This window comes from Eucyclogobius newberryi, unplaced genomic scaffold (genome assembly GCF_026437365.1).
Source record: "Eucyclogobius newberryi isolate DKJ021-1_F unplaced genomic scaffold, fEucNew1.0.hap1 SCAF_22, whole genome shotgun sequence".
Taxonomy (NCBI): Eukaryota; Metazoa; Chordata; class Actinopteri; order Gobiiformes; family Gobiidae; genus Eucyclogobius; species Eucyclogobius newberryi.
In genome coordinates this window covers 26488450-26513923 of record NW_027315857.1, presented here as the reverse complement: position 1 = coordinate 26513923, position 25474 = coordinate 26488450, and the positions used below count along the sequence as shown (strand labels likewise).

The 25474-nt window shown below is 51.4% G+C and overlaps 1 protein-coding gene across 1 annotated transcript in view; it reads right to left on the bottom strand.

Annotated features, from left to right (window-relative positions):
• LOC140371576 (transmembrane protease serine 9-like) overlaps positions 1 to 25270 on the bottom strand; it is a 31369-nt gene extending 6099 nt beyond the window's left edge. Inside the window, exons 1-7 of the mRNA XM_072458743.1 lie at positions 25137 to 25270; positions 22122 to 22142; positions 20252 to 20423; positions 19924 to 20189; positions 17122 to 17264; positions 7617 to 8000; positions 1217 to 1231 (exon numbers count right to left, since the gene is read on the bottom strand). Coding sequence (XP_072314844.1) covers positions 1217 to 1231; positions 7617 to 8000; positions 17122 to 17264; positions 19924 to 20189; positions 20252 to 20423; positions 22122 to 22142; positions 25137 to 25194 — 1059 coding nt within the window. The 5' untranslated portion in view covers positions 25195 to 25270. The remainder of the gene's footprint in view (positions 1 to 1216; positions 1232 to 7616; positions 8001 to 17121; positions 17265 to 19923; positions 20190 to 20251; positions 20424 to 22121; positions 22143 to 25136) is intronic.
• Between the last annotated feature and the right edge of the window lie 204 nt (positions 25271 to 25474).

Sequence of the window (25474 nt, the reverse complement as noted above, 5' to 3'; positions counted from 1 at the left end):
TAGAGCGCCCTCTTGTGGTTGTTAGTGTGAAAATAATGAATGATATCACATAAGTCGCTCTGTATTTACTATGTAAAAAGGTACGGAAAATACGGTCATTAAGTTGAGACTTTTGCACAGCGGACTTGTCATTGTAACAGTCGCTTTAAATAAAGGTTCTTGTGTATTTTGTGTTTTTGCGTGGAACAGCTGTGTGTGTGACCCAGAACCACACCAGGGACTCGTCAAACGTCTCCGTCCAAAAGAAGGCGGACGAGAATGTGCCGCGCCTCTTCCTGCACGTTTAACCCTTCATGCAGCGCTATGATCACAGCTTTCATTCCACTGGTTTTGTGTTTCTATTGTATTTCATCTCCCAGAGGATGGACCGAGTCGTCTGATTCTGTCTGATACGAGCTCATGTGGAACTCACATTTTACACTGGGATTTTGTGCGTTTACGTCTAAAGCATCGTTTTAAGAATCAAAGTGAAAATGCCACAGTTTGACAGAAGAGTTTACTTTAGTTTATTAGTTTATTTGGTTACGGACAGATAAAGTGTCGTGCGGTTAAAGCAAAGCCGCTCATTTCCACCTGCACCAGCAGTTTAGTTTTAATTTAGATTAAATTTAGTTTGCTTAAGTCTTGGTCTTAGTCTGGGTCTTAGTTTTGGTCTCTACCTTAAACTTATTATTAAGTCATTGCAGAACCATTACATCTTTATTGTACATTATTTCATATATAATGTTATATACACACATATTCTATATATAATGTTATAAACACACACATTCTATATATAATGTTATATACGCACACATTCTATATATAATGTTATAAACACACACATTCTATATATAATGTTATAAACACACATTCCATATATAATGTTATAAACACATATTCTATATATAATGTTATAAACACACACATTCCATATATAATGTTATAAACACACATTCCATATATAATGTTATAAACACACATTCCATATATAATGTTATAAACACACATTCCATATATAATGTTATATACACACACATTCCATATATAATGTTATAAACACATATTCTATATATAATGTTATAAACACACATTCCATATATAATGTTATAAACACATATTCTATATATAATGTTATAAACACACACATTCCATATATAATGTTATAAACACACATTCCATATATAATGTTATAAACACATATGTATCATAATAACGAGGCAGATTGTCTTACCTTCTGCATGAGAACCTGAAAGAGAACAGCACAGATCAGTGTTATGAATGTAGCACGTCGTCACGGCGACTACAGAGGCATCGACACCAACATAACATCATCTGAACTATTCCACAAGACGAGGTTCGTCTTTAACATTCTCCACGATGTCAGACTCCAGTCACTACTTCACTTTGCCTGATGCGGCTTTTCACGGTCGCTCTCGCTCCCCGACTTCAAGTAAAGAGACTTTTCCTCACCGTGAGCAGCAGAAACAGCCAGGACCAGGAGCAGGAGGAGCAGAGGAGAGCTCCACATCTCCACTGTGAGCTCTAAACTCCACTGTGAGCTCTAAACTCCACTGTGAGCTCTAAACTCCTCTGTGAGCTCTAAACTCCACTGAGAGCTCTAAACTCCTCTGTGAGCTCTAAACTCCACTGAGAGCTCTAAACTCCTCTGTGAGCTCTAAACTCCTCTGTGAGCTCTAAACTCCTCTGAGAGCTCTAAACTCCTCTGAGAGCTCTAAACTCCACTGAGAGCTCTAAACTCCACTGAGAGCTCTAAACTCCTCTGTGAGCTCTAAACTCCTCTGTGAGCTCTAAACTCCTCTGTGAGCTCTAAACTCCACTGAGAGCTCTAAACTCCACTGAGAGCTCTAAACTCCTCTGAGAGCTCTAAACTCCACTGAGAGCTCTAAACTCCACTGAGAGCTCTAAACTCCACTGAGAGCTCTAAACTCCTCTGTGAGCTCTAAACTCCACTGAGAGCTCTAAACTCCTCTGTGAGCTCTAAACTTCTCTGAGAGCTCTAAACTCCTCTGAGAGCTCTAAACTCCACTGAGAGCTCTAAACTCCACTGAGAGCTCTAAACTCCTCTGTGAGCTCTAAACTCCACTGAGAGCTCTAAACTCCTCTGTGAGCTCTAAACTCCTCTGTGAGCTCTAAACTCCACTGAGAGCTCTAAACTCCACTGAGAGCTCTAAACTCCACTGAGAGCTCTAAACTCCTCTGATGTTTCTGTGAGCTCTAAACTCCGCTGAAGTCTCCACGCACTGGTTTCTGTTCAGCTCCGCCCGTCAGAGCTTTAACGCGGAACCTTCCCTTGAGGGTTCTGGCTGGAACACCGGCTGCAGATCACTCGATATCTGGGAAGAAAACGCATATTGTCTGTGCGAGCGGGCGCGCCTCTCCGCAGACGCGTGCGACCGGAGCACGTCCCCTGAGACGTAAGCCTTTTAAGGCCCCAATATGGGACGTTTCAGGCACGACAAAGGGCTCTGTGGACGTCACCAGCTCTGTCGTGTTTTTGTCACATGTGGACTCATTTTCTTACTTTTAGTCACTTTTAGTTACATATTGCCGCTTTCATGAACCTTTTTGATGCTTTTTTAGTCTTTTTGGGTCACTTTTTGTGGCTAATCCCTCAGTTGCCGCGTTTTGTTGCATTTTTGTAACTTTTAGTCGTTTGGAGACAAATGATTATTTTGTGTTTCTGCTTTTTGCTTCTTGTTTTGGCCTGAGTCTGAGTTCTCTCTCGTCCAATCATCTGGCTGTGCTGTGGAGGCTCCTCCTCCTGAGCTAAAGTCCTCCTGGAGCCCAAGAGCCAGACGCTTTGGGAGCTAGAAGCTCTCAGGGGCCGCTTTGGGAGCTAGAAGCTCTCAGGGGCCGCTTTGGGAGCTAGAACCTCTCAGGGGCCACTTTGGGAGCTAGAACCTCTCAGGGGCCGCTTTGGGAGCTAGAACCTCTCAGGGGCCACTTTGGGAGCTAGAGCCTCTCAGGGGATGCTTTGGGAGCTAGAACCTCTCAGGGGCCACTTTGGGAGCTAGAGCCTCTCAGGGGCCACTTTGGGAGCTAGAAGCTCTCAGGGGCCACTTTGGGAGCTAGAACCTCTCAGGGGCCGCTTTGGGAGCTAGAACCTCTCAGGGGCCGCTTTGGGAGCTAGAACCTCTCAGGGACCGCTTTGGGAGCTAGAACCTCTCAGGGGCCGCTTTGGGAGCTAGAACCTCTCAGGGGCCGCTTTGGGAGCTAGAACCTCTCAGGGGCCGCTTTGGGAGCTAGAACCTCTCAGGGGCCGCTTTACCTCTCAATCAATAATAGATGAATTTCACAGTTTGACGTTCATCGCACCTTCATGAGTTTGTCCTCATGAGTTTGTCTTCATGAGTTTGTCTTTATGAGTTTGTCTTCATGAGTTTGTCCTCATGAGTTTGTCTTTATGAGTTTGTCTTCATGAGTTTGTCCTCATGAGTTTGTCTTAATGAGTTTGTCTTCATGAGTTTGTCTTCATGAGTTTGTCTTCATGAGTTTGTCTTCATGAGTTTGTCCTCATGAGTTTGTCTTTATGAGTTTGTCTTTATGAGTTTGTCTTCATGAGTTTGTCTTCATGAGTTTGTCTTCATGAGTTTGTCTTCATGAGTTTGTCTTTATGAGTTTGTCTTCATGAGTTTGTCTTCATGAGTTTGTCTTTATGAGTTTGTCTTCATGAGTTTGTCCTCATGAGTTTGTCTTTATGAGTTTGTCTTCATGAGTTTGTCTTCATGAGTTTGTCTTCATGAGTTTGTCTTCATGAGTTTGTCCTCATGAGTTTGTCTTCATGAGTTTGTCTTCATGAGTTTGTCTTCATGAGTTTGTCTTTATGAGTTTGTCTTCATGAGTTTGTCTTCATGAGTTTGTCTTCATGAGTTTGTCTTTATGAGTTTGTCTTCATGAGTTTGTCTTCATGAGTTTGTCTTCATGAGTTTGTCCTCATGAGTTTGTCTTTATGAGTTTGTCTTCATGAGTTTGTCTTCATGAGTTTGTCTTCATGAGTTTGTCTTCATGAGTTTGTCTTTATGAGTTTGTCTTCATGAGTTTGTCTTCATGAGTTTGTCTTCATTAGTTTGTCCTCATGAGTTTGTCCTCATGAGTTTGTCTTTATGAGTTTGTCTTCATGAGTTTGTCTTTATGAGTTTGTCTTTATGAGTTTGTCTTCATGAGTTTGTCTTCATGAGTTTGTCTTCATTAGTTTGTCCTCATGAGTTTGTCCTCATGAGTTTGTCTTTATGAGTTTGTCTTCATGAGTTTGTCCTCATGAGTTTGTCCTCATGAGTTTGTCTTCATGAGTTTGTCTTCATGAGTTTGTCTTCATGAGTTTGTCTTCATGAGTTTGTCTTCATGAGTTTGTCTTCATGAGTTTGTTGTGAGGTCTGTCTCACCAAAATGTCTGTTAGGGAAGTTATGATGGTCGTCAATGTTTAAACTTGCTTAAACTTAGTCTAGGGAAGACCCAGGACACGCTGGATGTCTCTCGGTCGGATGTCTCTCGGCCAGATGTCTCTCGGCTGAATGTCTCTCGGCTGGCCTGGGAACGACTCGGGATCCCCCTGGAGGAGTTGGGTGGAGTGTCTGGGGAGAGGAAGTCTGGGAGTCCCTGCTTAGACTGCTGCCCCCACGACCCGGCCCCGGATAAGTGGAAGAAGATGAATGGATAATTCTAGATCAGCACTAGTTTAGTCCTGGTTGGGTCTAGTTTGGTCCTGGTTGGGTCCAGGACCAAAGGGTCTAGTTTGGTCCTGGTTGGGTCTAGTTTGGTCCTGGTTGGGTCTAGTTTGGTCCTGGTTGGGTCTAGTTTGGTCCTGGTTGGGTCTAGTTTGGTCCTGGTTGGGTCTAGTTTGGTCCTGGTTGGGTCTAATTTGGTCCTGGTTGGGTCTAGTTTGGTCCTGGTTGGGTCTAATTTGGTCCTGGTTGGGTCTAGTTTGGTCCTGGTTGGGTCTAGTTTAGTCCTGGTTCAGAACCATATGGGCAGTTTTGTAAAACAATGTACGTAAAGTATTTTGTTTGTTCTGAATAGTTGTTTTGCCGTGACTGATCTTGTGTTTTCTCTGGTCCGGCCCCAGCCGGGCGTAGGACCTGTAAAACGCCCATGCTGAAGGCAAAAGAGTCAACAATGATGGGCGTGGCCCCTTCACTCACATGTTAATGGATATGTTGTTTTTATACTGTTTTTCTTCTGCTCTTTTGAGCTCTAATTTCACCCACTGAACACACTCAAAAACTCACCAAACTTTGCCCAAAATTCAGAATCAGTGCAACCTTTATTTTTTTTTATATTCGAAAAGTAGATGTCCTGCACATGTGGTCTGGCTATCCCAGCATGCATCACTCCACACTGCAGCACCGGCCTTGTCAGAAATGATACAAGTTTGTCAGTTTCAGAGGTTGTGGATTATTGGATTTACAGAGGCTAGAGGTCAGAAGAAAGACAGAGAAGTGAATTCCTGGGCATAAACGGACTGAAGCGAGCGGTGTTCACGAGGAACGACCTCAGAAGCTTTCCACAAACACCTTTAACCATCAACGACCTCCACAAACACCTTTAACCACCAACGACCTCCACAAAAACCTTTAACCACCGACGACCTCCACAAAAACCTTTAACCACCGACGACCTCCACAAACACCTTTAACCACCGACGACCTCCACAAACACCTTTACACCACCGACGACCTCCACAAACACCTTTAACCACCGACGACCTCCACAAACACCTTTAACCACCGACGACCTCCACAAACACCTTTAACCACCGACGACCTCCACAAACACCTTTACACCACCAACGACCTCCACAAACACCTTTAACCACCGACGACCTCCACAAACACCTTTAACCACCGACGACCTCCACAAACACCTTTACACCACCGACGACCTCCACAAACACCTTTAACCACCGACGACCTCCACAAACACCTTTAACCACCGACGACCTCCACAAACACCTTTAACCACCGACGACCTCCACAAACACCTTTACACCACCAACGACCTCCACAAACACCTTTAACCACCGACGACCTCCACAAACACCTTTAACCACCGACGACCTCCACAAACACCTTTACACCACCGACGACCTCCACAAACACCTTTACACCAACGACGACCTCCACAAACACCTTTACACCACCGACGACCTCCACAAACACCTTTAACCACCGACGACATCCACAAACACCTTTAACAACCGACGACCTCCACAAACACCTTTAACCACCGACGACATCCACAAACACCTTTAACCACCGACGACCTCCACAAACACCTTTAACCACCGACGACCTCCACAAACACCTTTAACCACCGTCGACCTCCACAAACACCTTTAACAACACCTTTAACCACCGACGACCTCCACAAACACCTTTAACCACCGACGACCTCCACAAACACCTTTAACCACCGACGACCTCCACAAACACCTTTAACCACCGACGACCTCCACAAATACCTTTAACCACCGACGACCTCCAAAAACACCTTAAACTACCGACGACCTCCACAAACACCTTTAACCACCGACGACCTCCACAAACACCTTTACACCACCGACGACCTCCACAAACACCTTTAACCACCGACGACCTCCACAAACACCTTTAACCACCGACGACCTCCACAAACACCTTTACACCACCGACGACCTCCACAAACACCTTTAACCACCGACCGCTTCATAAAGTCACAAACTGACGTGTTTCTCACGTGACACGAGAGAACGAGCCTCGTGTTGGACAGCTCCACGTGAACATCATGTTTTGAATCACGTTCACGCTGTCGTGTCAGTAAACGTCACATGTCCAGGTTCATCATGGAGTGTATTTGTCTCACACTTCTGCAGAGACACTTTGTGATGACATCAGAAGGAGAAATGATCAGATCGATCAGATTCAGGGCTCAATCTGCTCAATCTAAACCCTTCAAACGCCTCTGGACCAGACCCGGCTCGTCACGCTTCAGCTCATTCCTTTAGAACAGGTTTTAGTTCTTCATAGCTTCATTTCACGACAGAGAGAAACTCACAGCTTCGTTTCAGGCTCGTTGGTGTTCATTTTCACAGTGACCAAGATAAGAAGCAGAAACAGAGTCTTGTCTCGCTCAAAAGGTGGAGGTTTATTCACGTACAGTGGATAAACTCTCTTTCCCTGACAGAGTCTTCTGTCCCTACCTTCAGAACACTTACAGAGAACATCCTTTTATAGGCGGTGACAAACATCTGACACGTATGCACATCATCACAATCAAATCAGCTCCAAAAGAGATAGAACAGCATGAGACGATTCGAGCTTCTCATTCAGAGATGTTTTTAATGTTTTTAATCAAGTCCTGACGTAGTAAATGGCCTGATCCTGGCTGATCCAGAGACAGTACAATCAGGAAACACTATTCTTATATCATCCGCACACAGGAAACAACACGGACATGTCATGGCCTAAAACAACATCGGAATGACATGACATGACCCATTTTACCATTCATCTTCATCAAACAATGATCAGATGTTTGCTTTGCACTTATCTAATTAAAAACAATTGAATCAATCACAAACCCAGAATAAAGAGCCCGAAATTACCCATTTACTTATAGCATTTTAGCCCAAAACCAAAAGTGACAGGGCCAAAGTACAAAAGTACAGCACCTGACCCAGATGGACCACGTTCTTCTCCCCGTGACTGAAAACATTCCCTTTATCGTCACTGTCGTCATCGTCAGTAGTAATGGTCGCAGTTGCATTGGTGGCGGCGGTTGTGGTTTCCCAGCGGTGGCAGGTGAAGCTCCTGTCGGGGTCTTCTCCGGTCGCCGTGACGTTGACGAAGCCGGGCTCTTTGCCGGGGGAGGTTTGGTTCCGGATCCAGTCCTCGTACAGGGACACCTCGCTGTAGACGCCGGGGCTGTTGGCGCGTCCGCAGCCTTTGCCGATGCTCACCACGCCGACCTGCACCCACCGTTGGCCCTCTCTGACCACCAGGGGGCCGCCCGAGTCGCCCTGTCACACACGAGCGGAGAGTAAAGCATTGGAGGTCACTTTGATTTAAAATATCGAGGCGATGAAAGTTTCGACGGGCCCTGATCCCTCGGACCGCTCTACTGTAAAACTGTTTTGTAAGACGCCGACTAGATTTTCTAAATCTGAATATACGGTCTTATACTTATTTATCATGAGGCCGAGCTCAGCGATTCCCAAAAAGATGTTTAATAACTTTATTAGTAATAAGAGACAACAGGTGACAAAAAAAGCAACGCAATCATGACTAAAGGCGACAGAATAGCTGATCTCAGCGTTTGACAAAAATAAGTTTGGTGTGTGTGAGGGGCGTGGCTGAAGCGAGCTTGCACGGGAACAGTTTTGCCTCATTTCTATGACTTCTCTCATAGCCTCTACGCCACGTTTGAACCTCTCTTTATGTCTTTGGCTTTGGATCATGTCAGACGCTTTATGACCTTGAAAAATCTGATTGTGACTCTCGACAAAGCGAGTGCCGTGCGGCCATGAACATGAAACAACGGCTGTTGCTAACGCGCTACGCTAGCTTTGTGTTGCTAAGGCTCAACATATAAGTTAGCATCAGTGGAAACACGCTTAAGAACAAGGTCAAGTGATTATATTGTGTTTCTTTGCTTTTTGCCTCTTGTTTAATCAGCTTGCGCAAAAGTGTTTCACCCTCTTCTTGCTCCCCCCTTTCTTCCCCATTTTGTTGCTTCCCCTTCTTGTTGTCTCCCCCCTTGCTTCCCCCTCGTGTTAGCTCCCTCCTTGCTTACCCCTCTTGTTGCTTCCCCCTCATGTTGCCTCCCCCCTTGCTTCCCCCTCTTGTTGCTTCCCCCTCTTGTTGCCTCCCCCCTTGCTTCCCCCTCTTGTTGCCTCCCCCCTTGCTTCCCCCTCATGTTGCCTCCCCCCTTGCTTCCCCCTCTTGTTGCTTCCCCCTCTTGTTGCCTCCCCCCTTGCTTCCCCCTCTTGTCGCCTCCCTCCTTGCTTCCCCCTCTTGTTGCTTCATCCTCTTGTTGCCTCCCCCCTTGCTTCCCCCTCTTGTCACCTCCCCCCTTGCTTCCCCCTCTTGTTGCCTCCCCTCTTGTCGCCTCCCCCCTTGCTTCCCCCTCTTGTTGCCTCCCTCCTTGCTTCCCCCTGTTGTTGCTTCCCCCTCTTGTTGCCTCCCCCCTTGCTTCCCCCTCTTGTTACCTCCCCTCTTGTCGCCTCCCTCCTTGCTTCCCCCTCTTGTTGCCCCCCCCTTGCTGCCCCCTCTTGTCGCCTCCCCCTTTGCTTCCTTCTCTTGTTGCCTCCCTCCTTGCTTACCCCTCTTGTTGCTTCCCCCTCATGTTGCCTCCCCCCTTGCTTCCCCCTCTTGTTGCTTCCCCCTCTTGTTGCCTCCCCCCTTGCTTCCCCCTCTTGTTGCCTCCCCCCTTGCTTCCCCCTCATGTTACCTCCCCCCTTGCTTCCCCCTCTTGTTGCTTCCCCCTCTTGTTGCCTCCCCCCTTGCTTCCCCCTCTTGTCGCCTCCCTCCTTGCTTCCCCCTCTTGTTGCTTCCCCCTCTTGTTGCCTCCCCCCTTGCTTCCCCCTCTTGTCACCTCCCCCTTGCTTCCCCCTCTTGTTGCCTCCCCTCTTGTCGCCTCCCCCCTTGCTTCCCCCTCTTGTTGCTTCCCCCTCTTGTTGCCTCCCCCCTTGCTTCCCCCTCTTGTTGCCTCCCCTCTTGTCGCCTCCCTCCTTGCTTCCCCCTCTTGTTGCCCCCCCATTGCTGCCCCCTCTTGTCGCCTCCCCCTTTGCTTCCTTCTCTTGTTGCCTCCCCCCTTGCTTCCCCCTCTTGTTGCTTCCCCCTCTTGTTGCCTCCCCCCTTGCTTCCCCCTCTTGTTGCCTCCCCCTTGCTTCCCCCTCTTGTTGCTTCCCCCTCTTGTTGCCTCCCCCTTTCTTCCCCCCCTTGTCGCCTCCCCCTTGCTTCCCTCTCTTGTTGCCTCCCCCTTTGCTTCCCTCTCTTGTTGCCTCCCCCCTTGCTTCCCCCTCTTGTCGCCTCCCCCCTTGCTTCCCTCTCTTGTTGCCTCCCCCCTTGCTTCCCCCTCTTGTTGCTTCCCCCTCTTGTTGCCTCCCCCCTTGCTTCCCCCTCTTGTTGCCTCAATCCTTGCTTCCCCCTCTTGTCGCCTCCCCCCTTGCATCCCCCTCTTGTTGCCTCCCTCCATGCTTCCCCCTCTTGTCGCCTCCCCCCTTGCTTCCCTCTCTTGTTGCCTCCCCCCTTGCTTCCCCCTCTTGTTGCTTCCCCTTCTTGTTGTCTCCCCCCTTGCTTCCCCCTCGTGTTGCCTCCCTCCTTGCTTCCCCCTCTTGTTGCCTCCCCCCTTGCTTCCCCCTCTTGTTGCTTCCCCTTCTTGTTGTCTCCCCCCTTGCTTCCCCCTCGTGTTGCCTCCCTCCTTGCTTCCCCCTCTTGTTGCCTCCCCCTTGCTTCCCCCTCTTGTTGCTTCCCCCTCTTGTTGCCTCCCCCTTTCTTCCCCCCCTTGTCGCCTCCCCCTTGCTTCCCTCTCTTGTTGCCTCCCCCTTTGCTTCCCTCTCTTGTTGCCTCCCCCCTTGCTTCCCCCTCTTGTCGCCTCCCCCCTTGCTTCCCTCTCTTGTTGCCTCCCCCCTTGCTTCCCCCTCTTGTTGCTTCCCCCTCTTGTTGCCTCCCCCCTTGCTTCCCCCTCTTGTTGCCTCCCTCCTTGTTTCCCCCTCTTGTCGCCTCCCCCCTTGCTTCCCCCTCTTGTTGCCTCCCCCCTTGCTTCCCCCTCTTGTTGCCTCCCCCCTTGCTTCCCCCTCTTTTCGCCTCCCCCCTTGCTTCCCCCTCTTGTTGCTTCCCCCTCTTGTTGCCTCCCTCCTTGCTTCCCCCTCTTGTCGCCTCCCCCCTTGCATCCCCCTCTTGTTGCCTCCCTCCTTGCTTCCCTCTCTTGTTGCCTCCCCCCTTGCTTCCCCCTCTTGTTGCTTCCCCTTCTTGTTGCCCCCCCCTTGCTTCCCCCTCTTGTTGCCTCCCTCCTTGCTTCCCCCTCTTGTCGCCTCCCCCCTTGCTTCCCTCTCTTGTTGCCTCCCCCCTTGCTTCCCCCTCTTGTTGCTTCCCTCTCTTGTTGCCTCCCCCCTTGCTTCCCCCTCTTGTTGCCTCCCTCCTTGCTTCCCCCTCTTGTCGCCTCCCCCCTTGCATCCCCCTCTTGTTGCCTCCCTCCTTGCTTCCCCCTCTTGTCGCCTCCCCCCTTGCATCCCCCTCTTGTTGCCTCCCTCCTTGCTTCCCCCTCTTGTCGCCTCCCCCCTTGCTTCCCTCTCTTGTTGCCTCTCCCCTTGCTTCCCCCTCTTGTTGCTTCCCTCTCTTGTTGCCTCCCCCCTTGCTTCCCCCTCTTGTTGCCTCCCTCCTTGCTTCCCCCTCTTGTCGCCTCCCCCCTTGCATCCCCCTCTTGTTGCCTCCCTCCTTGCTTCCCCCTCTTGTCGCCTCCCCCCTTGCATCCCCCTCTTGTTGCCTCCCTCCTTGCTTCCCCCTCTTGTCGCCTCCCCCCTTGCATCCCCCTCTTGTTGCCTCCCTCCTTGCTTCCCCCTCTTGTCGCCTCCCCCCTTGCTTCCCCCTCTTGTTGCTTCCCCTTCTTGTTGCCTCCCCCCTTGCTTCCCTCTCTTGTTGCCTCCCCCCTTGCTTCCCCCTCTTGTTGCCTCCCCCCTTGCTTCCCCCTCTTGTTGCCTCCCCCTTGCTTCCCCCTCTTGTTTGCTTCCCCCCCTTGTCGCCTCCCCCTTGCTTCCCCCTCTTGTTGCCTCCCCCCTTGCTTCCCTCTCTTGTTGCCTCCCCCTTGCTTCCCCCTCTTGTCGCCTCCCCCTTGCTTCCCCCTCTTGTCGCCTCCCCCCTTGCTTTCCCCTTCTTGTTGCCTCCCCCCTTGCTTCCCCGTCTTGTTGCCTCCCTCCTTGCTTCCCCCTCTTGTCGCCTCCCCCCTTGCATCCCCCTCTTGTTGCCTCCCTCCTTGCTTCCCCCTCTTGTCGCCTCCCCCCTTGCTTCCCTCTCTTGTTGCCTCCCTCCTTGCTTCCCCCTCTTGTTGCATCCCCCTCTTGTTGCCTCCCCCCTTGCATCCCCCTCTTGTTGCCTCCCTCCTTGCTTCCCCCTCTTGTCACCTCCCCCCTTGCTTCCCTCTCTTGTTGCCTCCCCCCTTGCTTCCCCCTCTTGTTGCATCCCCCTCTTGTTGCCTCCCCCCTTGCTTCCCCCTCTTGTTGCCCCCCTCCTTGCTTCCCCCTCTTGTCGCCTCCCCCCTTGCATCCCCCTCTTGTTGCCTCCCTCCTTGCTTCCCCCTCTTGTCACCTCCCCCCTTGCTTCCTCCTCTTGTTGCCTCCCCCCTTGCTTCCCCCTCTTGTTACCTCCTCCCTTGCTTCCCCCTCTGGTCACCTCCCCCCTTGCTTCCCCCTCTTGTTGCTTCCCCTTCTTGTTGCCTCCCCCTTGCTTCCCTCTCTTGTTGCCTCCTCCCTTGCTTCCCCCTCTTGTCGCCTCCCCCCTTGCTTCCCCCTCTTGTCTCCTCCCCCCTTGCTTCCCCCTCTTGTTACCTCCCTCCTTGCTTCCCCCTCTTGTCGTCTCCCCCCTTGCTTCCCCCTCATGTTGCTTCCCCCTCTTATTGCCTCCCCCTTTGCCTCCCCCTCTTGTCGCCTCCCCCTTGCTTTCCCCTCTTGTCGCCTCCCCCCTTGCTTCCCCCTCTTGTTGCCTCCCCCCTTGCTTCCCCCTCTTGTTGCCTCCTCCCTTGCTTCCCCCTCTTGTTGCTTCCCCCTCTTGTTGCCTCCCCCTTTCTTCCCCCCTTTGTCGCCTCCCCCCTTGCTTCCCCCTCTTGTTGCCTCCCCTCTTGCTTCCCCCTCTTGTTGCCTCCTCCCTTGCTTCCCCCTTTTGTTGCTTCCCCCTCTTGTTGCCTCCCCCTTTCTTCCCCCCTTTGTCGCCTCCCCCCTTGCTTCCCCCTCTTGTCGCCTCCCTCCTTGCTTCCCTCTTTTGTTGCCTCCCCCTTGCTTCCCCCTCTTGTTGCCTCCCCCCTTGCTTCCCTCTTTTGTTGCCTCCCCCTTGCTTCCCCCTCTTGTCGCCTCCCTCCTTGCTTCCCTCTTTTGTTGCCTCCCCCTTGCTTCCCCCTCTTGTTGCCTCCCCCCTTGCTTCCCCCTCTTGTCGCCTCCCTCCTTGCTTCCCTCTTTTGTTGCCTCCCCCTTGCTCCCCCCTCTTGTTGCCTCCTCCCTTGCTTCCCCCTCTTGTTGCTTCCCCCTCTTGTTGCCTCCCCCTTTCTTCCCCCCTTTGTCGCCTCCCCCCTTGCTTCCCCCTCTTGTTGCCTCCCCCCTTGCTTCCCCCTCTTGTTACCTCCTCCCTTGCTTCCCCCTCTTGTTGCTTCCCCCTCTTGTTGCCTCCCCCTTTCTTCCCCCCTTTGTCGCCTCCCTCCTTGCTTCCCTCTTTTGTTGCCTTCCCCTTGCTTCCCTCTTTTGTTGCCTCCCCCTTGCTTCCCCCTCTTGTCGCCTCCCCCCTTGCTTCCCTCTCTTGTTGCCTCCCCCTTGCTTCCCCCTCTTGTCGCCTCCCCCTTGCTTCCCCCTCTTGTCGCCTCCCCCATTGCTTTCCCCTTCTTGTTGCCTCCCCCCTTGCTTCCCCCTCTTGTTGCCTCCCTCCTTGCTTCCCCCTCTTGTCGCCTCCCCCCTTGCTTTCCTCTCTTGTTGCCACCCCCTTGCTTCCCCCTCTTGTTGCATCCCCCTCTTGTCACCTCCCCCCTTGCTTCCCCCTCTTGTTGCCTCCCCTCTTGTCGCCTCCCCCCTTGCTTCCCCCTCTTGTTGCCTCCCTCCTTGCTTCCCCCTGTTGTTGCTTCCCCCTCTTGTTGCCTCCCCCCTTGCTTCCCCCTCTTGTTGCCTCCCCTCTTGTCGCCTCCCTCCTTGCTTCCCCCTCTTGTTGCCCCCCCCTTGCTGCCCCCTCTTGTCGCCTCCCCCTTTGCTTCCTTCTCTTGTTGCCTCCCCCCTTGCTTCCCCCTCTTGTTGCTTCCCCCTCTTGTTGCCTCCCCCCTTGCTTCCCCCTCTTGTTGCCTCCCCCTTGCTTCCCCCTCTTGTTGCTTCCCCCTCTTGTTGCCTCCCCCTTTCTTCCCCGCCTTGTCGCCTCCCCCCTTTCCTCTCTTGTTGCCTCCCCCCTTGCTTCCCTCTCTTGTTGCCTCCCCCCTTGCTTCCCTCTCTTGTTGCCTCCCCCCTTGCTTCCCTCTCTTGTTGCCTCCCCCCTTGCTTCCCCCTCTTGTTGCTTCCCCCTCTTGTCGCCTCCCCCCTTGCTTCCCCCTCTTGTTGCCTCCCTCCTTGCTTCCCCCTCTTGTCGCCTCCCCCCTTGCATCCCCCTCTTGTTGCCTCCCTCCTTGCTTCCCCCTCTTGTCGCCTCCCCCCTTGCTTCCCTCTCTTGTTGCCTCCCCCCTTGCTTCCCCCTCTTGTTGCTTCCCCCTCTTGTTGCCTCCCCCCTTGCTTCCCCCTCTTTTCGCCTCCCCCCTTGCTTCCCCCTCTTGTTGCTTCCCCCTCTTGTTGCCTCCCCCCTTGCTTCCCCCTCTTGTTGCCTCCCCCCTTGCTTCCCCCTCTTTTCGCCTCCCCCCTTGCTTCCCCCTCTTGTTGCTTCCCCCTCTTGTTGCCTCCCTCCTTGCTTCCCCCTCTTGTCGCCTCCCCCCTTGCATCCCCCTCTTGTTGCCTCCCTCCTTGCTTCCCCCTCTTGTCGCCTCCCCCCTTGCTTCCCTCTCTTGTTGCCTCCCCCCTTGCTTCCCCCTCTTGTTGCTTCCCCTTCTTGTTGCCCCCCCCCTTGCTTCCCCCTCTTGTTGCCTCCCTCCTTGCTTCCCCCTCTTGTCGCCTCCCCCCTTGCTTCCCTCTCTTGTTGCCTCCCCCCTTGCTTCCCCCTCTTGTTGCTTCCCTCTCTTGTTGCCTCCCCCCTTGCATCCCCCTCTTGTTGCCTCCCTCCTTGCTTCCCCCTCTTGTCGCCTCCCCCCTTGCATCCCCCTCTTGTTGCCTCCCTCCTTGCTTCCCCCTCTTGTCGCCTCCCCCCTTGCATCCCCCTCTTGTTGCCTCCCTCCTTGCTTCCCCCTCTTGTCGCCTCCCCCCTTGCTTCCCCCTCTTGTTGCTTCCCCTTCTTGTTGCCTCCCCCCTTGCTTTCCCCTTCTTGTTGCCTCCCCCCTTGCTTCCCCCTCTTGTTGCCTCCCTCCTTGCTTCCCCCTCTTGTCGCCTCCCCCCTTGCATCCCCCTCTTGTTGCCTCCCTCCTTGCTTCCCCCTCTTGTCGCCTCCCCCCTTGCTTCCCTCTCTTGTTGCCTCCCTCCTTGCTTCCCCCTCTTGTTGCATCCCCCTCTTGTTGCCTCCCCCCTTGCATCCCCCTCTTGTTGCCTCCCTCCTTGCTTCCCCCTCTTGTCACCTCCCCCCTTGCTTCCCTCTCTTGTTGCCTCCCCCCTTGCTTCCCCCTCTTGTTGCCTCCCCCCTTGCTTCCCCCTCTTGTTGCCTCCCCCTTGCTTCCCCCTCTTGTTTGCTTCCCCCTCTTGTTGCCTCCCCCTTTCTTCCCCCCCTGTCGCCTCCCCCTTGCTTCCCCCTCTTGTTGCCTCCCCCCTTGCTTCCCTCTCTTGTTGCCTCCCCCTTGCTTCCCCCTCTTGTCGCCTCCCCCTTGCTTCCCCCTCTTGTCGCCTCCCCCCTTGCTTTCCCCTTCTTGTTGCCTCGCCCCTTGCTTCCCCCTCTTGTTGCCTCCCTCCTTGCCTCCCCCTCTTGTTGCCTCCCCCCTTGCATCCCCCTCTTGTTGCCTCCCTCCTTGCTTCCCCCTCTTGTCGCCTCCCCCCTTGCTTCCCTCTCTTGATGCCACCCCCTTGCTTCCCCCTCTTGTTGCATCCCCCTCTTGTTGCCTCCCCCCTTGCTTCCCCCTCTTGTTGCCTCCCCCCTTGCTTCCCCCTCTTGTTGCCTCCCCCTTGCTTCCCCCTCTTGTTTGCTTCCCCCTCTTGTTGCCTCCCCCTTTCTTCCCCCCCTTGTCGCCTCCCCCTTGCTTCCCCCTCTTGTTGCCTCCCCCCTTGCTTCCCTCTCTTGTTGCCTCCCCCTTGCTTCCCCCTCTTGTCCCCTCCCCCTTGATTCCCCCTCTTGTCGCCTCCCCCCTTGCTTTCCCCTTCTTGTTGCCTCCCCCCTTGCTTCCCCCTCTTGTTGCCTCCCTCCTTGCTTCCCCCTCTTGTCGCCTCCCCCCTTGCATCCCCCTCTTGTTGCCTCCCTCCTTGCTTCCCCCTCTTGTCGCCTCCCCCCTTGCTTCCCTCTCTTGTTGCCTCCCCCCTTGCTTCCCCCTCTTGTTGCATCCCCCTCTTGTTGCCTCCCCCCTTGCTTCCCCCTCTTGTTGCCTCCCTCCTTGCTTCCCCCTCTTGTCGCCTCCCCCCTTGCATCCCCCTCTTGTTGCCTCCCTCCTTGCTTCCCCCTCTTGTCACCTCCCCCCTTGCTTCCCCCTCTTGTTGCTTCCCCCTCTTGTTGCCTCCCCCCTTGCTTCCCTCTCTTGTTGCCTCCCCCCTTGCTTCCCCGTCTTGTCTCCTCCCCCCTTGCTTCCCCCTCTTGTTACCTCCCTCCTTGCTTCCCCCTCTTGTCGTCTCCCCCCTTGCTTCCCCCTCATGTTGCTTCCCCCTCTTATTGCCTCCCCCTTTGCTTCCCCCTCTTGTCGCCTCCCCCTTGCTTTCCCCTCTTGTCGCCTCCCCCCTTGCTTCCCCCTCTTGTTGCCTCCCCCCTTGCTTCCCCCTCTTGTTGCCTCCTCCCTTGCTTCCCCCTCTTGTTGCTTCCCCCTCTTGTTGCCTCCCCCTTTCTTCCCCCCTTTGTCGCCTCCCCCCTTGCTTCCCCCTCTTGTTGCCTCCCCCCTTGCTTCCCCCTCTTGTTGCCTCCTCCCTTGCTTCCCCCTCTTGTTGCTTCCCCCTCTTGTTGCCTCCCCCTTTCTTCCCCCCTTTGTCGCCTCCCTCTTTGCTTCCCTCTTTTGTTGCCTCCCCCTTGCTTCCCCCTCTTGTTGCCTCCCCCCTTGCTTCCCCCTCTTGTTGCCTCCCCCCTTGCTTCCCTCTCTTGTTGCCTCCCCCCTTGCTTCCCTCTTTTGTTGCCTCCCCCTTGCTTCCCCCTCTTGTTGCCTCCCCCTCTCGTTGCCTCCCCTCTAGCGCCCCCCGCTGGCCGCCCAGGTCTCACCTGACAGGCGTCCTTCCCGCCCTCTCGTTGTCCGGCGCACAGAGTATCGGGCGGCAGGAAGAAGGGGAGGGCACACTCGCACTCGTTGTCCCCGACGATGGAGACGTTGACCTCTCGCAGAGCCAAAGGGAACGTCAGGTTCTCTGCGAACGTAAGAACGCGGCTTTTAGTCGTTCACAAAGTACGACCAGAATGTTTCAGTTTCAGTTTGTAGTCGATATTTGAGAACTTATGTCAAGTCTAAAGAGATTATGTTTTGGACTTTGGAAACGGTGCTAGTTTTCTCTGAACCACATGGATAGTTGTTGTTAACAGTTTTATCACATTTTCTGGTTCACATGAGGAATGACTGTAATTCCTTGGCGTCGATGAGAAGTCGAGTTGTAGAAAACATTCTGAGTAAATATTGTTTTTGGTATAAATAGTGTTCAAACTCCTGAGGCAGAATCACATCAGACCAAATACCAAGCACTGGTCCCTGAGGCCTTCAACTGGACTGTGCTTTATGTTAGCTTTCATTAGCTTTAGCACATGCGTGTGATCTGTGTGACATTTGCATACCAATACTACCATTCAAGGTTCTGTATCTGAGCCATGGGTTCTCAAACTGGGCCCGTGATTTAATATCCCCATCGCTCTCCACAAAGGCCCTGGACCCCACTTTGAGACCAGCTTCTAAGGAATTAGTGCTTTAGGGCTCCCTCTGCTGGCGGCAATAGGCACGACTAATGAAATCCATTCTAAGATAAGATAAGATATTCCTTTATTGTCCCACATGGGGAAATTCCATTGATGCAACGCAGGAAGATACAGAGGTAGATCCAGAAGAAAAGAACAAATAACTTACAGGAAGTTTGAAAAACACTCTCAGTAGAAGGTTTTCTTTGAATTATTCTTCAGTTTGTTTCATTCATAAAGACAAATTCTGTTGTTTTTAACCTTGACGTGTTTCGAAATAAACAAAAGTGCTCAGATGAAGACCTCATAAACAGGAATAATAAATATATATATATATATATATATATATATATATATAATATATAACAGATAGGAAGGAAGTACAAGAGAAAACTGAACTTCTTTGTTGTGTTTCCCGATTGTGTCTCGTTCCCGGTTCCTTTGGCTGTCTTTATTTGTTTTTCCCGTCTGTTGTGATCACCTGACCCTCCCTGGTTTGTCCCGCCCGAGTCGTATTGTCTCCCCTCCCCCGAGTATTTAAGCCCCTCCCTCCATTCGTTCCCGCTCCAGCCTCACGCCGCTTGTCCTTTCTGTACATTTCCCCCTTGTTTTGTTTCCTCCTGGTCTTTGGTTACACATGACATCACAAAAGTCCAGAAGAATGGTTTATCCTCAGGTGGAAGTCATTGTTTCACCGTCAGATGTTTCTCTCTCGGTTTATGGTCAATATCGCTGTAATTACTGGGCCTGTTCTCATGAAACAAAAATGGTCACAAAGGTCGACGTCTTCCGTGTCAGTGTAAACGAGCGCGAGTGACAGTCGTGTCATTTAATTGTCGTGAGCTGAAAGAATTCTCACGTGAACGTAACCTATGGCGATGTTGAGCGATGACGTCGCTCGCACGTTTCTCTCTCCCGGGCGCCAGGCGAAGAGCGCTTTATGCCGTTAGCGTGCTGGCTGTCGTTAGCTTTACTGTGACTTGTGAAAACCGCTTGAACTCTTCGGGTGAATAATGAGGACGCTGTGATGAAGTAGGTACAGTACTTTTCTGACCCACGCTTTGAACCTACGGCCACCGGGGGGCGCTCTAGAAGGAAGAACAAGCATTTGATTCTGACTCATAGTCACGGAGAAATGAGTCTAATCAGGAGGTGAATCTTGATGCGCCAAAACGTGAAGCGCGAACATGAGATGTACATGACGTGTTTTACATGTTTTTAAGATGGTAAACATCAGCAACAAAATCCCACTTAATAATGAAGTGACGTGATGCACTGGTTACTACTGCCATCTTGAGGACAAAAGCAGAAAGTCTCAAAATAAAGGATTCTTTCTCTTCACGTCCACCAAGACCCTGTTTGACCAGAACTGTGTCCCTGTGCTCAGGAGGGACCAGTGGACAGACTGGACAGAACTCACTCCAGACTGAGGCTGAGCTGTTTACGGTCTTTAGCAGCTAGTGCTTGTGGCTTTGCTAATAAACGTTAGCCTACTGCAGACAGTTTTAAGGAGCCTCATTTCCAACTGTCCGGGCCTCATAGCTTAGGATCGGACACAAAGTCTGTGCTCCTGGTGCGGAGGGCGTGACCGGTGCAGAGGGTGTGTCAGGTGCGGAGGGCGTGTCCGGTGCGGAGGGCGTGACCGGTGCAGAGGGTGTGTCAGGTGTGGAGGGCGTGTCCGGTGCGGAGGGCGTGTCCGGTGTGGAGGGCGTGTCCGGTGCGGAGGGCGTGTCCGGTGTGGAGGGCGTGTCCGGTGCAGAGGGCGTGTCCGGTGTGGAGGGCGTGTCCGGTGCGGAGGGTGTGTCCGGTGTGGAGGGCGTGTCCGGTGCGGAGGGTGTGTCCGGTGTGGAGGGCGTGTCCGGTGCAGAGGGTGTGTCAGGTGTGGAGGGCGTGTCCGGTGCGGAGGGCGTGTCCGGTGTGGAGGGCGTGTCCGGTGCGGAGGGCGTGTCCGGTGTGGAGGGCGTGACCGGTGCAGAGGGTGTGTCAGGTGTGGAGGGCGTGTCCGGTGCGGAGGGCGTGTCCGGTGCGGAGGACTTTTCTGTGAATCATGTGACGTCTGTTTTTTGATGCGGGAACAAGGTTAAGACGTGTTTAAACCCTCCCGCGGATCACGCTGGTACTCACCCTCCTGCGTCAGGCCCCACCCGGCGACCCATGCGCTGGCGCCGCCATGCACCGAGCTGCCCCGCGCCGCCAGGCACACGGGCTGGATGTACTGGCCGAAGGTGACCGGGCTGTCCAGCTGCAGGAGGCACATGTCGTAGTCGCTGAACACGTCGTTGTACCAGGGATGGCACCTCACGCTGGCCACCTGCCGCTTCACTAGGGGCGGGTTCGGGTCGGACTCGTTGTGTTGACCCAGGTGCACGAAGATGGGGTCAGCGTCAGCTCTACGGGTCAGAGAAGAGTTAGAAACACAGCGGGGCCTTCAGTTTGAGTGACAGGGCCTTACTGTGGCTCGAGGCAGTGCGCGGCGGTCAGGACCCAGCGCTCGTGGATGAGGGACCCTCCGCAGACGTGCTGTCCTCCAGCTCCAGACCTGATCGAGGCCATCCAGGGCCAGGCCCCGGGAGACGCCTCGGCCCCGCCAACGATCCGTGGGCTCAGAGGGGCTTGACCGCACACTGGACGGCGGTTGGAAGAGGGGGTCACACCTTTACACTTTTACTTTTAGTCTTAAAAGTGTTTCGCACAGTGTATGAGCTCTTGACCTCGTCTTCTCGTTATTTGTTTATTGAAGTTGTATTTTGGATGGATTCCTGCAACTGAGACGGTAGTGTTTTCACCTCCCCCCTAGCCCCGCCCACAGCCCTGTACATACTCTGATTATCTAAGAAATTAAGTGTAAATCCTGATGAATGTTGTTTGCGAAGAAAAACTCAGGGAAATGATTTGTCAAAGTAGCTTTGGAACAAAACAACGATTTCACTGAAGTAATCAAGGCTAAGCCTGGTTTAGTCCTGGTTTAGTCCTGGTTTAGACCTGGTTTAGTCCTGGTTTAGACCTGGTTTAGTCCTGGTTTAGTCCTGGTTTAGTCCTGGTTTAGACCTGGTTTAGTCCTGGTTTAGTCCTGGTTTAGTCCTGGTTTAGTCCTGGTTTAGACCTGGTTTAGTCCTGGTTTAGACCTGGTTTAGTCCTGGTTTAGACCTGGTTTAGTCCTGGTTTAGTCCTGGTTTAGTCCTGGTTTAGTCCTGGTTTAGTCCTGGTTTAGTCCTGGTTTAGACCTGGGTTAGTCCTGGTTTAGTCCTGGGTTAGTCCTGGTTTAGACCTGGGTTAGTCCTGGTTTAGACCTGGGTTAGTCCTGGTTTAGACCTGGTTTAGTCCTGGTTTAGTCCTGGTTTAGTCCTGGTTTAGACCTGGGTTAGTCCTGGTTTAGTCCTGGTTTAGTCCTGGTTTAGACCTGGGTTAGTCCTGGTTTAGTCCTGGTTTAGACCTGGTTTAGACCTGGTTTAGTCCTGGTTTAGTCCTGGTTTAGTCCTGGTTTAGTCCTGCTTTAGTCCTGGTTTAGTCCTGGGTTAGTCCTGGGCTAGTCCTGGTTTAGTCCTGGTATAGTCCTGAGTTAGTCCTGGTTTAGACCTGGGTTAGTCCTGGGTTAGTCCTGGTTTAGACCTGGGTTAGTCCTGGGTTAGTCCTGGTTTAGACCTGGTTTAGACCTGGTTTAGTCCTGGTTTAGTCCTGGTTTAGTCCTGGTTTAGTCCTGCTTTAGTCCTGGTTTAGTCCTGGGTTAGTCCTGGTATAGTCCTGAGTTAGTCCTGGTTTAGACCTGGGTTAGTCCTGGGTTAGTCCTGGTTTAGACCTGGGTTAGTCCTGGGTTAGTCCTGGTTTAGACCTGGGTTAGTCCTGGGTTAGTCCTGGTTTAGACCTGGGTTAGTCCTGGGTTAGTCCTGGTTTAGACCTGGGTTAGTCCTGGGTTAGTCCTGGTTTAGACCTGGGTTAGTCCTGGGTTAGTCCTGGTTTAGACCTGGGTTAGTCCTGGGTTACTTCTGTACTAGTTTTATTCTTTTTGGATACAACTTGATTGTATATTTTTCCTTTAAATCTGAGTTTCAACTTCACAAAGACATTTGCTTAAACAGTGAAAGTTTGAAAAATATTCTGTAATGATGAAGCAGTTTTGTTCCGTGTTAGATAAGAGCGATCATGACGTGGTCTGGGATTTGTACAATTGTAATAAAACAATGAGAAAAGAAAACAAAGGCGACAATGACGCTTGTTAAACACACACTAAGAACGTCATGTGAAGAATGTGTCTGTGAAGAATGTGTCTGTGAAGAATGTGTTTGTAAAGAATGTGTTTGTGAAGAATGTGTTTGTGGACTTACCCAAAGCCTGAGAGTGACAACCTGTGACAGAAGATTAGAACACGTTAGAGGAGAGGAGAGACCTGGTTTAGACCTGGTTTAGACCTGGTTTAGACCTGGTTTAGACCTGGTTTGGACCTGGTTTAGACCTGGTTTAGTCCTGGTTTAGTCCTGGTTTAGACCTGGTTTAGTCCTGGTTTGGACCTGGTTTAGACCTGGTTTAGACCTGGTTTAGTCCTGGTTTAGTCCTGGTTTGGACCTGGTTTGGTCCTGGTTAAGACCTGGTTTAGACCTGGTTTAGACCTGGTTTGGACCTGGTTTAGACCTGGTTTAGTCCTGGTTTAGTCCTGCTTTAGACCTGGTTTAGTCCTGGTTTAGACCTGGTTTAGTCCTGGTTTAGTCCTGGTTTAGACCTGGTTTAGTCCTGGTTTAGACCTGGTTTAGACCTGGTTTAGTCCTGGTTTAGACCTGGTTTAGACCTGGTTTAGACCTGGTTTAGTCCTGGTTTAGTCCTGGTTTAGACCTGGTTTAGACCTGGTTTAGACCTGTTTTAGACCTCGTTTGGACCTGGTTTAGTCTTGGTTTAGACCTGGTTTAGACCTGGTTTAGACCTGGTTTAGACCTGTTTTAGACCTGGTTAAGACCTGGTTTAGACCTGTTTTAGACCTGGTTTAGACCTGGATTAGTCCTGGTTTAGACCTGTTTTAGACCTGGTTTAGACCTGGTTTAGACCTGTTTTAGACCTGGTTTAGTCCTGGTTTAGTCCTGGTTTAGTCCTGGTTTGGACCTGGTTTGGTCCTGGTTAAGACCTGGTTTAGACCTGGTTTAGACCTGGTTTGGACCTGGTTTAGACCTGGTTTAGTCCTGGTTTAGTCCTGGTTTAGACCTGGTTTAGACCTGGTTTAGTCCTGGTTTAGTCCTGGTTTAGTCCTGGTTTAGACCTGGTTTAGACCTGGTTTAGTCCTGGTTTAGTCCTGGTTTAGACCTGGTTTAGACCTGGTTTAGACCTGGTTTAGTCCTGGTTTAGTCCTGGTTTAGATCTGGTTTAGACCTGGTTTAGACCTGGTTTAGACCTGGTTTAGTCCTTGTTTAGTCCTGGTTTAGACCTGGTTTAGACCTGGTTTAGTCCTGGTTTAGTCCTGGTTTAGTCCTGGTTTAGACCTGGTTTAGTCCTGGTTTAGTCCTGGTTTAGACCTGGTTTAGACCTGGTTTAGTCCTGGTTTAGACCTGGTTTAGACCTGGTTTAGACCTGGTTTAGTCCTGGTTTAGTCCTGGTTTAGACCTGTTTTAGACCTGGTTTAGACCTGTTTTAGACCTGTTTTAGACCTGGTTTAGACCTGGTTTACACCTGGATTAGTCCTGGTTTAGACCTGTTTTAGACCTGGTTTAGACCTGGTTTAGTCTTGGTTTAGACCTGGTTTAGACCTGGTTTGGACCTGTTTTAGACCTGGTTTAGACCTGGTTTAGTCTTGGTTTAGACCTGGTTTAGACCTGGTTTAGACCTGGTTTAGACCTGTTTTAGACCTGGTTTAGACCTGGTTTAGACCTGTTTTAGACCTGGTTTAGACCTGGTTTAGACCTGTTTTAGACCTGGTTTAGACCTGGTTTAGTCCTGGTTTAGTCCTGGTTTAGTCCTGGTTTGGACCTGTTTTAGACCTGGTTTAGACCTGGTTTAGACCTGTTTTAGACCTGGTTTAGTCCTGGTTTAGTCCTGGTTTAGACCTGGTTTGGTCCTGGTTTAGTCCTGGTTTAGTCCTGGTTTAGTCCTGGTTTAGACCTGGTTTAGTCCTGGTTTAGTCCTGGTTTAGTCCTGGTTTAGACCTGGTTTAGTCCTGGTTTAGTCCTGGTTTAGACCTGGTTTAGACCTGGTTTAGACCTGGTTTAGACCTGGTTTAGACCTGGTTAAGACCTGGTTTAGACCTGGTTTAGTCCTGGTTTAGACCTGGTTTAGACCTGGTTTAGTCCTGGTTTAGTCCTGGTTTAGACCTGGTTTAGACCTGGTTTAGTCCTGGTTTAGTCCTGGTTTAGTCCTGGTTTAGACCTGGTTTAGACCTGGTTTAGTCCTGGTTTAGTCCCGGTTCAGACCTGGTTTAGTCCTGGTTTAGACCTGGTTTAGACCTGGTTTAGTCCTGGTTTAGTCCTGGTTTAGTCCTGGTTTAGACCTGGTTTAGTCCTTGTTTAGTCCTGGTTTAGACCTGGTTTAGACCTGGTTTAGACCTGGTTTAGACCTGGTTTAGTCCTGGTTTAGTCCTGGTTTAGTCCTGGTTTAGACCTGGTTTAGTCCTGGTTTAGTCCTGGTTTAGACCTGGTTTAGACCTGGTTTAGTCCTGGTTTAGACCTGGTTTAGACCTGGTTTAGACCTGGTTTAGTCCTGGTTTAGTCCTGGTTTAGACCTGTTTTAGACCTGTTTTAGACCTGTTTTAGACCTGGTTTAGACCTGTTTTAGACCTGTTTTAGACCTGGTTTAGACCTGGTTTAGTCCTGGTTTAGACCTGTTTTAGACCTGGTTTAGACCTGGTTTAGTCTTGGTTTAGACCTGGTTTAGACCTGGTTTAGACCTGGTTTAGTCCTGGTTTAGACCTGGTTTAGTCCTGGTTTAGACCTGGTTTAGACCTGGTTTATACCTGGTTTAGACCTGGTTTAGTCCTGTTTTAGACCTGTTTTAGACCTGTTTTAGACCTGGTTTAGTCCTGGTTTAGACCTGTTTTAGACCTTTTTTAGACCTGTTTTAGACCTGGTTTAGACCTGGTTTAGTCCTGGTTTAGACCTGGTTTAGTCCTGGTTTAGACCTGGTTTAGACCTGGTTTATACCTGGTTTAGACCTGGTTTAGTCCTGTTTTAGACCTGTTTTAGACCTGTTTTAGACCTGGTTTAGTCCTGGTTTAGACCTGTTTTAGACCTTTTTTAGACCTGTTTTAGACCTGGTTTAGACCTGTTTTAGACCTGGTTTAGTCTCGAACGTCCAGATGATTGAACTTGAACAGAAGACTAAATGAACTAAACTCGTCTCAAAGAAAGAAAATGAGGAAATCTTACCGTTTGAGTTCAGAACCACGGCCAGAGTGAGTCCGGCTAAACTCCAGCTCAGAGACATCTTTGAATCTGTTTCTGAAGTGGCTCAGCGCCGTCCGTCCTACCTGAACCAAACACTGAACCAAACACTAACTAAACACTAAACCAAACCCTGAACAAAACCCTAAACCCGAGTCCAAACCTTCAAACGTGGAATCCGGCTCGACATGTCAGACGCTTTTCAAAAAGACCAAGAAAAACCGGTTTGGAGTTTTGTGTCGAACTTGAGCCTAGATGCAGATCAAATGTCTAAACATGGGTTAAACCAGGTCTAAACCAGGACTAAACAAGGACTAAACCAG